Source organism: Labrus bergylta, chromosome 16 (assembly GCF_963930695.1).
Source record: "Labrus bergylta chromosome 16, fLabBer1.1, whole genome shotgun sequence".
NCBI lineage: Eukaryota > Metazoa > Chordata > Actinopteri > Labriformes > Labridae > Labrus > Labrus bergylta.
In genome coordinates this window covers 10,221,174-10,237,660 of record NC_089210.1, presented here as the reverse complement: position 1 = coordinate 10,237,660, position 16,487 = coordinate 10,221,174, and the positions used below count along the sequence as shown (strand labels likewise).

Here is a 16,487-nt window from a genome sequence, read left to right as displayed (position 1 = left end):
TGAACAGTCTGGGGCCAAGGCCATGAAAAACCCATGTGTGTATTAGTAATAATATTTATATCATCTAAATTGTTAAGGTAAAAATCAAACACATACCACTATACTATTCTTCAGTTACCATACACTTTCAGCTTTCTTGCATTAAAGCTCTCACTGATCTGCAAGGTGTGTGAATGTGTGCTGAAGGTAATAAAATACTTTCAGGTAAGGGACTGCATTAAGTTCATATTATAAAATAGGCTGTAAGTAGGCTTTTAAGAAGCCTAATAACATAAATTGGCAAAAGACCATTGACATGAACAACCAACTCTCTTACCAACTCTGTTTAAGTATTAATGTAGTTATAAACGTTATTCAGTTAAATTTTGATAGTTTTGTCACTCTTTAAATACACAACATTGCAGTTCAGTTTTTAATAAATCGGCTTGCATTTTCTTATCTTTCAGTGTTGGCCAAAAATAATTTGATATGTGCAAATTTTATGTAATTTTTTTTATTTTATCACGCATATCCACCTCTCTATGTGCATCCTGTTCAAAGTACTGCTATAACTTAATGAAGATCACAGTGTCGCAATTATGTCAAGGTGTTATTAACCAGTGTTATTTTCTGGGTCAAAATTAATTCAAAGGCTTGAAGGCAATGCCTCCCATCACCATCCCCTTCTTTACATTATGCTGAATACATTGACTTCTGTGCAGCAGCGACTGGAAGACAACAGCGAAGACATTTCCACGACTGCTCTGAACCAATAGTATCGAGGCAAGTTTAAAGCCGTGGATGACACGCGGTGGCTCCTCACTTCCTGGTTGAAGATGGCGGATGAGAATGAGACAGCACCGATGCCGGAGAAAGAAGATGTAGAGGACCACGGACACTGCAGCGACTGTGAAAACGAAGAGCACCACTTTGAAGATGGGTAAGAAGCCGTGCCTTGCATCGGGGTGGTGTTAAACGTGTCACGCTGCTGTATACACAGTCAAAGCTAATTCAAGTTACAGAATCGGCGAGCAGTCCAGTCGGGGTTAGACAGCCATTGAAGGAAGTTGTCCCGCCCACTTGGGGTTACCTCATTGGTCGAAAGGGGCATTTTCTTGTCAGTGTTCTCGTATGATTGGCCGAGAGTGCGCTCCGTTCCTTGTGTGGGCGGGGCTTATCCCTGCTCTCCTTCAGTTCTCATAGCAAGGCGTAGTATGGGGGTAGAAAACCCCAAGTGAGATTTGAGCTGCTACATTTACTAAGTCTCAACATTTGAGCTCTCTTGTAAAACGTTTATTCATTATAGGGTGTGTATATATATATATATATATATTTGTCACACGTCGATGCCCATCACATGTGTCTGATTCATTTCATGGCAACCACAGCTGCTGTATAGCGAGTTAGCTTGCATGCTAACATAGCTGTCAAACCTCTATTGTCTGTAAGTGGATTTTCGGTGCAGATAGTAGCTAAAGCCAAAGTGAAACTAGCAAGACCTCCATGCCTTAAAACATGCAGTTTGCTGTTAGTACATGACTGAGCTTCTAATCACCCCCCCCCCCTTTTTTTATTGTATTTTTTATCAAGTACATTATGCAGGATCCTCGGAACAACCGAGCTCTGAATTTGAAGATTTGCCTTGCATTGGATTCTGTTAATGTTTACCAAGCGGTGACACACATAAAAAGGGGCACCATGCTTGTTAATTACCAAGGCGTGTCCTGCTTAAGACAACTGGGTGTGATGCATTTAGGTGCAAACGAAGAGAGTAGTTTTGCTTAGTCATTTGGTTTCCATCCCAACATTTTCGACGGCCTGTGACCTCTTAAAAAAGCACTCATACTGAACCCTCTCCACCAATTATGGCTAATGTGTGCAAATTCAAGCTTTCAACTATGTGGCCTAAACCATTCCCCCCCCCACCACACCCCCCCCACACACACACACACACACACACACACACACACACACACACACACACACACACACACACACACACACACACACACACACACACACACACACACCCCTTGTTTTAACTTAATTGTTTAAAAAGGTGTGAGCTTTGAGCACATTAAAATAACAAAAAAAAACACAAATCTGACAGATGAATAAGCATGATTTTGTTTACCTCCCATTGGAAAGTGACTACCCCTTTTTTTTTATTCTTATTATTTGTTGAAATTACTGCAAATGTGAGTTTTGCGTCTCGTTTCGAGCAACACGTGTAACATCCCTGCACCCAGCACACACACAAAAAACCACATGCATAAACAAAGAGAGGTTCTGGCTGTTAGCTGCTTTTACTCTGTTGAAATGGAAGCCGGTGGAACAAACTATTGAATGCTTTGTTTTCTATTGTCCCGGTCGCTCACTGACCTCTTGTACATACATACGTACACACGTGTAGAAACCACTTCCAGAGATCATGTAATTCACCATCTGTGCTGGTGTTACAAATACAGGCCAGTGCTTTGCCTCTCTCCTCTCTGGGGCACTAATGAGATTATCCTCTGTAAGTATGCGGTCTCTGTCAGGCTAGAAAATGGGATAGCTTTGTGGGGGTGTGTGTGTGTCTAGCGTCTTAGTGTTAAATGATCGACAATAGGGGGTTTATGAGGAAAGGGGGCAGCAGGACTATCTGTGTAATATGGTTCTTTCTTATGTCCTATGTCTCCTTTTGCGTCTTCCAAAACGGGACAATCATCTGATACAGGAGATGAAGACTGACATATTTTAATATGTCGACAGTGTTCTGCCTTAACGCGTGTCCTGTTAGTTTCTTGTGGCTTTGTGTTGAGCCTTGTCCTTGCTAAAACAGTTCAATTTTTGTACACAAAAAAACTCTGTATGTGTGTCTACTAGAAATACGTTTAGATCAACTAATTTAGACTTTGTTTCGCTCCTGAAAGATTCAATTATGTGTGGAAAAAAATAAAAGTTTTTCATGCAAAATAAAGCAGGGACTCTAACTTTAACTTTAGGACACTTGTATGTGTATATGGAGCTGAAACACTTCTGCCACAGACAGAATAATAATCTGTTGTTTTGCTAGATGATTGTTACATAAAGTTTCATTTCATGTCATTAATATCTACGATGGTTTATACGTCGTGCTGCAGGCATGTCACAGGAAGAGATTCATATGATTACTTTTCGACTGTGACTGGCGAAAGTTTCCTCGGGGATAGTAGACTAAAATACGGGCGCCTTCTATTTCTGTCCTGTTTCAGTGACAGGGGTCTGGGCGACGACACTGGTGCCAAGAAGAAGAAAAAGAAGCAGAAAAAGAAGAAGAAAGCAGGTGCCCCAGAAGCAGCTCAGGACCCCCTTGCCAAGGTGTGAATTCATTCATTTTTGAATAAAAGTGTGTTTTAGTTTGAAGAGTCACATGACTTAAGTTCAGGTTTCATCCCATACAGCTCACATTATAACTGCTCTGCATATAAAATAATGTATTCATTTTGAAAAGAGTAGATGCATGTCTATAATGAATTCATATTTACTTTCCAAACAGGTGAATTCATTGCCAGCTGATAAGCTCCAGGAGATCCAAAAGGCCATTGAACTGTTCTCTGTAGGCCAGGGTCCTGCCAAAACCATGGAGGAGGCCACTCGGAGGAGTTACCAGTTCTGGGACACACAGCCTGTGCCCAAACTAGGTACCACATTTTTCTCTAAACGTTTACACCCACAAGAAAGAGTATCGTATATTGATTGTTTTGTGCTGTGAGTCAGAAACTGCTTTGTGTTTCTTCAGGGGAGACGGTTACATCACATGGCTCCATTGAACCTGACAAAGACGTCATCCGTGAAGAGCCCTACAGCCTCCCACAGGGATTCAGCTGGGACACCCTCGACTTGGGGGACGCCGCGGTGGTAAGAGAGAAGAACACAGAAACTCATAACAAGAATGCACATGACAAAAACCATATTGACCAGTTTCATGGACTCTCAGTGCTTTTTTGCTTTGTATTATTAAAAAGCTTGTTGATTGATTATTTCTATGCCTCTCAGTCAGTGAAGTCAGTCATCCATCGCTGTCATCTCTCTTCAGATATGTGGTTGATGATGAAACGTTATAAAAATCAAGAGCAATACTTATTCAGAGAAGAGCTGAACTTTTCAACTTCCATCACAGCAGAACTTATCAATGTGTTTGTCAGATTTTGGCAATCTAATTAATAATTAACGGATAAGATAGAATCAGTTTTTTTTTTTTTTTTCATTAACAATTTAAAGCCTGAATGTGCTGAATTTGAATGTTTAGTGAGCTTGTACGATTAGTGAATGATGTACTTTTGAACTGTCAGAAATGTTTAAAAAGTAGAATAACTCCTTTTAAATTGATGCAGAACGGTTAAATAGGCAAAAAAAGAAATTCTACAGTACTCTCTTGTGTTTGTAAAGTCTATTTCTGTCTTTTCTATACAACCAGCTCAAGGAGCTGTACACCCTTCTCAATGAGAATTATGTTGAAGATGACGACAACATGTTCAGATTTGACTACTCCCCTGAGTTCCTGCTCTGGTGAGTCACTTTTGAGCTTCTGACCATGAGGTTAATATTGTGTGCTAGATGTTAAGTGGCATGTCAGGAGAACAACTACACTTAAATAAACCATGAAATATGAATATAGGAGGTTTGTCTGTTGCATTTAGTGACTGATCTCTGTCTTAGGGCCCTGCGGCCCCCTGGCTGGTTGCCCCAGTGGCATTGTGGGGTGAGGGTTAACTCCAACCAGAAGCTGGTCGGCTTCATCAGTGCCATACCTGCCAATATCTCTATCTACGACATGTAAGTGAACACATCTGGACAAGTAATAATATTATTTAACTCCATATATCTCTCGTCTACATAACATACAGTCAGTGGCCGTTACATTATAAACGCCTATTGCAGTGCTCTGCCATAAAGTCCAACTTAATGAAGCCTATGATGTGCTGTTCTGAACTGTGTTTTATTCACAAATGTTTGCTCTGTTGGTCTCTCTGTATTTATAGAAATGAGAAACATTTATCAATAAAATGTAGTCCAGTGCACAAGCTCATTTTAACGCAGACAAATCATTCATAATATTTAGATAGAGGAAAAAAAAAGTGAATGATATAAACCTTATTAAAGAAGAAGTTATGTCAAGGCCATTCCATTCAATTGAAATACATTTAATAGATGATAGAAGTGGCTGCTCAGTGTATTCAGTCTGTATTATTGAGCAGGAAACGCCTCCTGCATGATATGTAATTATAAGTCAGCTTATTTAGTAAGTTAAAAAACAGGGGTAACGTCCTGTGAAAGATGCGTAGTAAAAGTGTAACATTCTATGGATTAGTATATCCATTGTTTAAACATGTTTCTTAAGAGTTACTCACATGACAACTCCTCTTTTTGATCTTTTAGAGAAAAGAAAATGGTTGAGATCAATTTCCTCTGCGTCCACAAGAAGCTTCGCTCCAAACGAGTCGCTCCGGTTCTGATCAGAGAAATCACCAGACGGGTCAACCTGCAGGGTATTTTTCAGGCTGTTTACACTGCTGGAGTGGTCCTGCCCAAACCTGTGGGCACATGCAGGTGGGTCTGACGAAACAGCTGCCAATTAATGTGCACACACACACACACACACACACACACTTCTCCCTGCCTCATTTACTTTTTATTTTTTATTTGACTGTTTGTGTTCTCTTTGCGCAGGTACTGGCATCGCTCTTTGAACCCTCGCAAGCTAATTGAGGTGAAGTTCTCCCACCTGAGCAGGAACATGACAATGCAGCGCACCATGAAGTTGTATCGTCTGCCTGAGGTGAGCAAAAAAAAAAAAAACGCTTACATTTGACAGACACACATTTGAAAAACAAAACGACCTTGCAAAAGCTTAAGTTGTTCTCTCTCAGGCTCCTAAGACTCAAGGTCTACGGCCAATGACTAAGAAGGACGTGCCGGTGGTGCATCGCCTTCTCCGCGAGTACCTGAGCCAGTTCCATCTGGCGCCCGCCATGAACCAGGAAGAAGTAGAACACTGGCTGCTTCCCCAGGAGAACATTATCGACACTTACCTGGTGGAGGTAAGAAAATCTTCAACACATTATTATTATTATTAGACATTCATTTTTCTTATAATACATCTGTCTGAAAACCAATTGTGTACTCTCTTGACAGAACGATGGCAAAGTGACTGATTTCCTGAGTTTCTACACTCTGCCCTCTACCATCATGAACCACCCTGTGCACCGCAGTCTAAAAGCAGCATACTCCTTCTACAACGTCCACACCACCACCCCAATGCTCGACCTCATGTCTGACGCCCTCATTCTGGCCAAATCGGTTTGTTTTCCTTTTTTTTTTTTTTTATTGATGTGCATTTTCCATCGTACGTGTAGTTTCCAGGGAACTCATCTGTTGTCCTTTCTTGTTCTCATCACTTTCTCCAGAAAGGGTTCGATGTCTTCAATGCACTGGATCTAATGGAAAACAAGACTTTCTTGGAGAAGCTTAAGTTCGGCATCGGTGACGGAAATCTACAGTATTATCTGTACAATTGGAAGTGTCCCAGCATGGGCTCAGAAAAGGTACGTTTCATGGGATTATTATAGTGATGATGTCATGACCTCAGAGTATCTTCAGGGCAGCAGTGAGTATACGCTGATTTCCATTGACCTTTAAACACCATAGCATCATGTCTACAGGTCGAAGTGGGACGGTGCTGTGTGTGGGACTGATTGTAATGAGTCACACACTCAACAGTATATTCCTTTAGCCACCATTATTTAGGAATGTGAATCTTACGGATTGATTCTGAATTTGGATTACCGACCTTCTAAATCCCACAAGACTTTAATGATTCATGTAAGTGTTTCCAACACACGTATACCTGGGAGGGTCCCCAGGTATATTTGCCGACCATTTTTTCATTTTCTTAAGGCTTGTATCTAAAATCGATATATTTGTGGACGACCTGAATTCACTCTTCACCGTTCAATTTTGTGTTGTGGGTGGTGTTTTGTGTGCTCTGTCGGCTGTGACGTCTCTCATTGACGTGGTGTGATGTCTCTTGTTAAGTATAAACCCTCTAATGGCGTTGCTTAAATCGTTTCATGGAGCTGATTGCTGCAGATATTATTCTGCACTCTCATGTTCAGCCTCCCTACACAAGGCTCACTTATTTATTTAAATCAATCAAGAGTGAAACTTCTTCAGAAGGAGTCAGGATGTTTGTTCATCCACATTTACTGGTTATTGTCGATGTGCAAGGCAGCCATCTTGTATTTTGGACTTCCAAGTTCAAATAGAGGGCATTAAAAATTAGAGAGTGTAAGGTTTCATTTGCGTACGTTAGTCAGTAAATTTCCTATTCTTGTGCCAATGTTGGTTATGAAATGCTGAGTCACACAGTCGGCAAGTTAGACAAATTGAGGAAAATTGGGACAGAACTCAGGAAGCTCTTCAATCCTCTTTCTGGAGCGCCATCAGCCCTGTAGCAAAACTAATGCTAGCTGCAGCAGCTAGAACGCTCATTATATCATAATGAGAAAGCGTCACATTGAGCCAAAAGTTGTATGAATTAATCATTTTTTAACTAGTTAAACTTTCCATCCATTTTAAATGAATTATAAGAGGAGTAATTATTGATGCATACTGCTGGTCAAAATAAGGAAACATTGATTATAATAACAAATAATGGAAGGCCTTTTCCTCCTGACTGGTTGTTCATCATGTTTATCTTTTTACTTTGAAGAGGTGAAATCTTATTGATGATTAAATTGGTATTAAGTAAACTCTGCAGGAACGATGTTTTTTTAAACTGTTTCCTAATATCCTCATGTTTTTGTTTTGTTCCAGGTTGGGTTGGTTCTTCAGTGACATCCCTTTATGCCGTAAACAAGTGTCACCATCAGGCCAGGAGACGACACCCATCACACTGACCACGTGACGAGATGGACTGATGACTTCCTGCTACAGGAGTGGAAAAAAAAAAAAACCCACCGCCCATTTTTACTTTTTGACCTTCTGAACTTTGACCTGCACTACCGCTGCCAGGTGGGAGGCCGGGAGAGTCTTCCTGCTCTTCCTCCTCCTTTTGATCACAGGGACCTTAAGCCATTGTAGTTATCATCCCTAAACAACTTTATTTCATCTGAGAGTTGTCTGGACTGTACCAAACACACACACACACACACACACACACACACACACACACACAAGAACAGTTTGCACAGATTACTGTAAACCAAACACTCACGGTTGGCGTACCTACAAAAGATTAAAAAAAAATAAAAAAGAAACATGTAAATAATATCAAACATAACTGCCCTAACACACACAGACTAAAATCTATGGTTTCATTTTATTGCTAAATGTTGGAAGTGGTTTTTGCAATTAAAATAACACTGTCATCCTTCAGTTTTAGAGATGAAAAACAACAACAAAAAGATAAAAAAAAATATTTTAAAAGAATAGGCTTAAGAAGTTGAGGTAATAAATACCAAAAGTGGATACAAGATAAGGGCTTCTGTAAAGAATTCTCTTGTCATGTTTGACCCTGTGTCTTCTTTGATTTTTCTCATCAAACCTTAGTTTTCCAACATTTTGACGTTTTTTTTCACCACTGCTTTTTCAAAGACACCCATGCTAGAACTGCATTTGTTTTTTTTCTGGAGTTCTTATGTGTATTAACTGTCATGATGCTCCTCCACAGCTTACTGCACTAACTGAAGAAGCCCTGAAACACTCACTGATGACTCATCAGCTTAGGAGAAACAAAAAAAAAATTAGAATCTTTTTTTTTTTTTTTTTGTGGACGAGGTTGGACTGTCACGCTGCGGTTGAAGGCTTTCTGTCGGAGTTTACTCCACACTTTTATCAGCAGGGATCAGATATGTAATGACACCTTTTGATTTGACTGTGCTGCAGTTTCAATGTCCATCCTGAGGGACTCGTAAAATATGCAAGGACTTTGGATACCTTAAAAGTACTTTATGCAGATGTTCATGAAGGAATCACACAGGAAGTCTTAGAAACATCATGAAAACAGTTCTGAAAACTACCCCAGAAAGAAGAGCTGGAAGTTCTGGTGACTTGTTTACATGCACATATCACATCCGATGTTCTTTGCTATTTGAAGACGGGATCATCGTTAGCTTTAGTCTCACTCGAATTAACATCTCTGATTGTATGTTTTTATAAGCTTTACTTAGGATGTGACATCAGACACAAAAGTATAAATCAATATGGGGAAAAAAAAAAACTTGCAATGCAGCTTGCTTTCCACCTCGATGAGACATTTTCCCCTCTGCACGGATCATGTAGGCAACATCAGTCAGGATTTAGGATGGATTTTGAAACTGACCAAGAGCAGCAGTCTGGATTCTCAGCACGTTTTGGCAGAGCGGGGGATGATGACGATGATGACGATGAGGATGATAACGAATGGAGAAATCCCTTAAAGTGCAACTTATGTAAAATGATGGTTCTATTTGCATACACATGTAAAAAGAATAATGGGTTCCATTGTGTTCTAGTGCAGAAAGACTTTCAACATGCAGGTAATTCTTTTGTTTTCTTTTGAGCAAAGAAATAAAATCTAGAAGTTGCTGTGAGGTTTTTGCATGTTTTCTGTTCAAGAAGGAATTTCAACTTCAGGTTTGCACTGAGTATGCAGAAAACATTTTGTCCAGTCGACATTGCATTTTGCTATGTTCCAGTAAAGCATTGGCATAGAAATGTGGCATCAAAGACTACTTATTTTCTTTTGTTGTGGTGGACTTCCTCCATAGATAGTCCCTTTTCTTCAGAAATCAATGGAAAAAGCTATTAAGTGGACATTGAGCTAAAAAAAAAAAAAAAGTCCTAACACTATCAACAGTTTTCATGCCGCCTGCAGCAAAACTGTTTTTAAATGTTTGGCAAGTAACATATTCAGCTTTTGAGGACATTTTAATTTACTAACATATTCTATCATGAAGATTTGGCGATTCATCTGCGTTTTGAACTGTAGGTTTTACAGTCGAGGTGTTTCTAATAATAGATTACATAAGGGATTGTCTGTCAAATTCCAAGAAACCAGTTTAAAGGTACTCGATGAGCAGGTAGAGTAGGCCTAGAGAAACTACTACTGATGAAGTTATCCAATCTGTGCAGCACTTTCCAGGAAGTGTCTGTGCAGTGATTAGATAAAAACAGCTATCAAAACAGAAAATGCAATAGAATGAGTCAATGACTCACATTAAGGAATAAACATATATTTACTATACAAATCCGACTTAATAGACAATCATTTCAAAGAGGTAGGTTTAAAGAATTTATCAGATGATTGTGAAGGTCATAAGAAAATCATTTTATGTATATATTGCATGACTAGCACATCTTTATTTAAAGTTCACTTATATTTTTCAAGAGGAAAACTGATGTCAAGCGGACCTTTTGTCACGCTTACGTAATTTATTTTCAGCCTAACGGTACTTGCTTGGGGGCGTCGCTCCCTCAGTGAACTTGATGTTGATTGGTCCAATCTGACTGACGAATGCTGTAGAAGGCCCTGATTGGTTAAACTTATCAAGTGTTGATAATGTAGGCGGTATTTGGCGAGTTTCACGCGGAAGTGAAGGCAGTGGACGGAGTGGTCGACAAGCCTGCAGCCCACCTGCCCGATATCCTGCCACAATGTTGCTTGGTCTGGGGACCATTTGTGTCGTCTTGGTCATATATATATTAAAGTATGTCTTCTGGAGCTCCGGGCCTAATCCCTTTGAGATGGATACCCGTGAACCGGTGAGAAAGATGGTTCACGACCAGAAAGAAAAAAAAAAAGTTTTGAAGCAAGGTGAGTTCATTTAACAAGGTCATGAAATAAACTGTTTAATATATATATTTTTTATCTATTAACAACATTACTGTAATTTATTTTTGTCTTCTGCAGGGAAAAAAAAATAAATCGTTTTTTAATTCCTCTGTTTAAACCTAGAGCAAGTGACCAAGTGTCACTTAGGAATATGTCTTACATAATATATTGACATTATTCTAATTTAATAGAAAGTGAACAGTCCTGTCAAACCCACAGGACTATAAGCGGTCGAGTATCAATTTACAGTAAATACTTTTATAAACGTGACATCTGTAAAAACAATTTTTAGAAGAGGAACTTAAAAATATAATCTTATCTTGCTATGAAAATGTGTTAATGTTGTAAATTTTAGTATGTATATATAATGGCCATATTTTCATACAAGTTAATTTAATTGAAAGAATAACAATACACTTTATTTCTTAGGCTAAATAAATGGATTGTTGAATTAATTAAGATGTCATGAGAGTGATCTGCAGACCTATCTGAGATAGTGTCCCAAACTCAAGATCACAATTGTCTTGAGTCATGGTCGTGTTTCGTTTGAATCATGAAGCAACAGACTACATTTTCTCTTGTTATTGAGGGTAACCCTGGGGAAATCTATTCCAGCTTTTTTTTTATTAGTTAAAAAACGAGAGACTACACTTATGCCCTCTTATTTCTGTCTGTCCAGTAGACTTTCCAAAACAACAGATACTTAGTTTAAAAAGAGATAAATCAGGGAAAAGCAGTATATATATATATATATATATTTTTTTTTAAATGCAAACCTTAAACCAGGTAGTTGTACGTAATATTTCTCACTTTATTTTTGCAGGGTCATTTGTACCAGAGACATGTTGATATGTTAATGTTTTGCTGCCTCTTCTCTGTAGGTTTCCTGATCAGTAAAGTACCTAAAGACTTAGACGCTGTTATCATCGGCAGTGGTATCGGCGGTCTTGGGCTTGCAGTCTTGCTGGCTAAAGTTGGCAAGAAGGTCCTGGTCCTGGAGCAGCATGATCGGGCTGGAGGCTGCTGTCACACGTTCACTGAGAAGGGCTTTGAGTTTGATGTTGGTGAGAATGAAAGCTCTTGATTGTTTTTTGGTTTCTTTTTAGAAGACTTGGAAAGAAAATGCTCTCAAGGCTTCATTTAAATTGTCATTTTTTTATAATCCAGAGTGTAGGCAGAAAAAAAGTTGTGCAAACCAGTATTTTTCGGGCATTGGATAATGTTAAAACTCTGCTGTGTTTTTGCATTTTCTAATTTCCTCCCTCAGGAATCCACTACATCGGGGACCTCCAGGACCACAAGCCATTCCGCTGCATGCTGGACAGCATGACTAACGGACAGCTGCAGTGGGAGCCTCTGGAGAATCCTTTTGACCAGGTAGTGCTGGGACCACCAGAAAACCGCCGCCGCTACCCCATCTACAGCGGCAGGACCCGCTTCCCCGACGAGCTGAAAAAGTGCTTCCCTGGAGAGGAGAAAGCCATCGATGAGTACCTGAGGCTGGTCAAGGTGGGATGTTTCTGCATTACAGTGAATGGATCAGAAGGTTTAGATAAAATGTTACCAATGACTTTGTGCAGCTTTAATTCAAAATATTAGCATTCAGTGTTAAAAGTAAAATATTCAATCCGTGATAATGGAGTCCCGGTAGTTATTTAATTGAACACAATTACCAAATAGCCTTTTCTCCAAGTGAACAGTGTGTTTCTAAACTGCACTTTAGCACAAAGACGCAGCATTTTCCTGATTTCTGTTGGTGTTGTCACTGATATTGTTCAAGAGCTCAAGGGTTGGCGATTCAAAGGTTAAAAAAAGTTGGCATGGCAACTTTCCATCTGAGATATTGCGTAATATATTCCAGACTGAGTTGCAACAGAGGGATTTGGCTCCGAATGCCACTTTCTTTATCTTTGAGGAGCCGGTTATATCTCAGAAAAAGAGAACTCTGACATTTAGCACAGATGTCCACTTGGAGTCAAGGCTGAGCTGGTGAGATTGAGGAGGTCCGAGATCATCTGATATGGTTGCTGTAACAAAATTATCTTTTCTATCTTTTATGTATTACATGGGACGACTCCTACTTACACTATTGTTTTGTTTGGAGGAAAAACACATTCTTTCCAAACATTTTTACATACCCTTTCCTTTATTTTTTTTTAAAATGTATGTTTCATTTCAAACAGAAGAATGAAGTTGTGATTGGTTTAACCATCAGGTATGTTTGTCAGTGTAACACACACAGTGTTGCCGTGTTTAAATAAAAATGGCCTTTTTCCCTTTTCCATGCAGTTAGTACATTTTTTGTCCTTCCCCTTTATGCATTTTTCCTGCATGTGTGCACAGTAGTTTTCTCTTTTGTCAGTGTATCACAGCCATAATTTGTTCTTCTCTGTGTGTGTTTCTTCTTCAGAAAGTCGGACGGGGCATTTGGGTTCTCGCTCTCCTGAAGCTCTGTCCCGCTCCCTTAGCCAAGTTCCTGGTCTACACTGGCCTGGTCAGACGTATGTCCGCTTTCTTCGAAATGGCCCCCCGCAGCCTGACAGAAGTTGTCAACGGACTGACCGAGAACAAGGACCTCAGGGCTGTTTTCGCCTACATCTTTGGCACCTATGGTACGCCAAGCAGCTGTTCGATCTATGCATTTCTGTAGCGCTTTTCTCAAAGTCTTGGTTTCTCCCTCTAAACTGCAGGTAACATGCCTAAAGATTCCAGTTTTGCAATGCACAGCCTGCTCACCACTCACTACCTAAATGGTGCCTGGTACCCTAAGGGCGGAGCCAGTGAGATCGCCTATCACATGATCCCCATCATTGAGAAGGCCGGTGGTGCTGTTCTTGTTCGAGCCCCCGTCAACCGCATCCTGTTCAATGAGGCTAATGAAGCTTGTGGTGAGTGGGATTTCTCTGTTTTTCTGAGCACAGAAAGCAGCTCCCACAGAGAAGAAGAGACTCACTGTGTGTCTGTTTTTTTATTTATTTTTTTATGATATCAGGTGTGAGCGTCATGAAGGGTGACGAGGAGTTTCCTATCCACGCCCCCATGGTCATCTCCAATGCTGGCATCTTCAACACCTACCAGAAACTGCTGCCCAAAGAGCTGCAGACCATGCCAGGTAAGCTTTATATTTTTCATTTGTCATCCATATAGATTTTGTAATAAATCAGTTATAAATAAAGGGAAAAATGTCCAGGTGAAAACTTTCATGTAACTTTACAGTCCCATAAAAGTGAGAGATGCAACAAAGGATCATATCTGAGACTCTGATGAACGGTTGTCCTCAACTGATGAGTTTTTCAATTAACAATGATGGAACACCTTGTAGAAAAAAAAAAAAAGATCCCCAAGATAAACCTCGCAAAATAATCACAACATAGTTAAAACATAAAATAGCTTTGATAAAAGTAAGGCTCAAAGATTTGGAATGAAGAATAGTGTTTAATATTAAGAAATTAGAAATAAAATACATTCAAATAAGAGTAGACAACATCCTAGAACAAAGCAGGGGACTCATTGCTTGGAGATTTATTTTTTTCAGCAATAACTTTCTCTAATTTCTGTGTCACAATTTTAAAAACATAACAAAAACACCTCCCAGGTATTCATGAACCTCAAAGAGAAAAGTAAAACGATAAGAACAGTTTGTTATAATGAAAAGTTTAACAAATCATCTTGTCTCCAGAGGAAGTGTTCAAGTGTGTTCATCAATGATTCTCTAAAAGCGTACTTTTTTTTTTTTTCTTTGTGTCTTTGTGTTGTTTTTATTCTGTGATCTGTTGGTAAAGTAAGTGTCCCTCTTGTTATGCAGCCATCCAGAAGCAGCTGAGTATGATGAAGAACGGGGAAGGTGGCCTGAGTGTTTTTGTGGGTCTGAACGGAACCAAGGAGGAGCTTGGCCTGAAAGCAGACAACTACTGGATCTTTACCGAGAACAACTTTGATGAAATGTACGTTGTCTGGCGTCAAAAGAATATACTTTAATTTAGAAATGCACGAGGTTGATTCAACTAATTTACCTGATTACTTGTACAGGGTGGAGAAATACTTAAATGGAGAAAGGGAAGAATCTGCTAAAAGTATCCCTCTCCTGTTTGTGGCCTCGCCTTCAGCCAAAGATTCAACCTGGGAGGAGAGGTCACCAGGTACACAAACTTATTAACATACAAAGGAGGTTTATGCACATATGCATGTCTGTATTTACTTGAAACATTATCACATTTCTACCTTCATTTTAGGAAAGTCCACTCTGAGTCTGGTCAGTTTCGCCAACTATTCCTGGTTTGAAGAGTGGAAGGACGCAAAAGTGACAAACAGAGCGGAGGAGTACAAAGAGCTGAAACAGACGTTCATCGACACGGCTCTGAACGTGGTTCTGGATATCTTCCCTAAGATAACAAGAGACAAGGTAATCTTTTAGATGCGTTTCTGTTTATCATTCGTCTTACTCAGGTCTCTTCTCTGTATTTCCTGTCACTTTTGGCTCATACACTCAACTTCAAAACAATGTGGCTCACAACAATCTGACCTCTGAGTCATCATTTCCACTGTTACTAGAACAGTTTGTTTTTCAGCTTGTTTGGGATAGAAGTAAAGACGGAGACTAGGAATCAAACCGAGACCGCCTCAACTTTGTCTGGCCTCACTGTCACTTCTGTTTTTATGGTTCTGTGTAGATTGAGTACATCGACGCCGGAACTCCCATCACCAACACTTACTACATCGGAGCTCCCAAAGGTGAAATCTACGGAGCAGATCACGGCATCGGCCGCTTCAGCCCTGAACTCAGCGCCTCATTGAGACCTCAGACTCCCCTGAAGAACTTCTATCTGACGGGTAAGTCCGTCTGTCACTCACGCATCACCTTTTAAATTCTCGACAGGATGGAGTACAGTCTTTGAGCGGTGTGTTTGTGTCGCAGGTCAGGACGTGTTTTTGTGCGGATTTGCAGGAGCTCTTGCCGGAGCTCTCACCTGCGGCTCGGCCATTCTCAACCGCAACCTCCACCTGGATGCCATCGGCTTGGCAAAGAAAATGAAATTCATGAATGCCAAATTGAAAAACGAGTAACTACATGACAACATCGAGCAGACTGATCATTATACACTGTAAAATAATCCGTAATCAAGCTAACACCAAAGCTATAACTAGAACCGTGTGCACAGACTCCTAGAGTTCACTAGAAATAAATAATCTTTGCTCAAATAAAGTGGAAAGATGTTTTCCACATCAACTCAACACACTATGTATGACTTTAAATATGCATACCTACAATAACACAAATATGCATACCTACAATAACACATGTTTGAAATCTGATGTTTTGATGAATGATTAGTAATGTAAGACGTGGAATGTTTACGTGTCTGAGTAAGAAGCTGTTGAGCTTTAACAGTAGGCCTACATCTGCAATAATCGAAGCTAATATTACCTCAGTTGTGGATGCAATGCTTTTGTGAACCATTGCTTATGTTGACATTTATGTGCAGCTTGTTGTGTTTTATTGTATTCTCAGTGCCTACGGTTTTTGTTTTGCAGTTTGTAACGAGTTTACAAAGGTTGCTTCCTTTTTAAGATGAAAGGGTATAAACTGTATAAACATTGAACTGGTTGCAGTTTGTTTATTGTTACTAGTGTCTCTTAAACTGAAGCTAGCCGAGCGTGTTGTCAGTAAAGT

General features: G+C 39.8%; 2 protein-coding genes across 2 annotated transcripts; both read left to right on the top strand.

The window, feature by feature from the left end:
- The first annotated feature begins 786 nt into the window (after positions 1–786).
- Positions 787–9,575, top strand: nmt1a (N-myristoyltransferase 1a). Its single transcript, XM_020632651.3, has 12 exons — positions 787–919; positions 3,216–3,321; positions 3,500–3,644; positions 3,743–3,861; positions 4,421–4,512; positions 4,663–4,779; positions 5,383–5,553; positions 5,674–5,782; positions 5,874–6,044; positions 6,139–6,303; positions 6,411–6,548; positions 7,819–9,575. The coding sequence occupies exons 1-12, from the start codon at positions 816–818 to the stop codon at positions 7,837–7,839; spliced, it is 1,458 nt and encodes a 485-aa protein (XP_020488307.1). The 5' UTR covers positions 787–815; the 3' UTR covers positions 7,840–9,575.
- Positions 9,576–10,571: 996 nt separating this feature from the next.
- On the top strand, positions 10,572–16,416 carry retsat.2 (retinol saturase, tandem duplicate 2). The gene is made up of 11 exons (XM_020632658.3): positions 10,572–10,798; positions 11,698–11,880; positions 12,084–12,325; positions 13,227–13,428; positions 13,507–13,704; positions 13,809–13,928; positions 14,622–14,760; positions 14,846–14,955; positions 15,049–15,218; positions 15,487–15,646; positions 15,732–16,416. The coding sequence occupies exons 1-11, from the start codon at positions 10,639–10,641 to the stop codon at positions 15,878–15,880; spliced, it is 1,833 nt and encodes a 610-aa protein (XP_020488314.2). The 5' UTR covers positions 10,572–10,638; the 3' UTR covers positions 15,881–16,416.
- Positions 16,417–16,487: the final 71 nt, after the last annotated feature.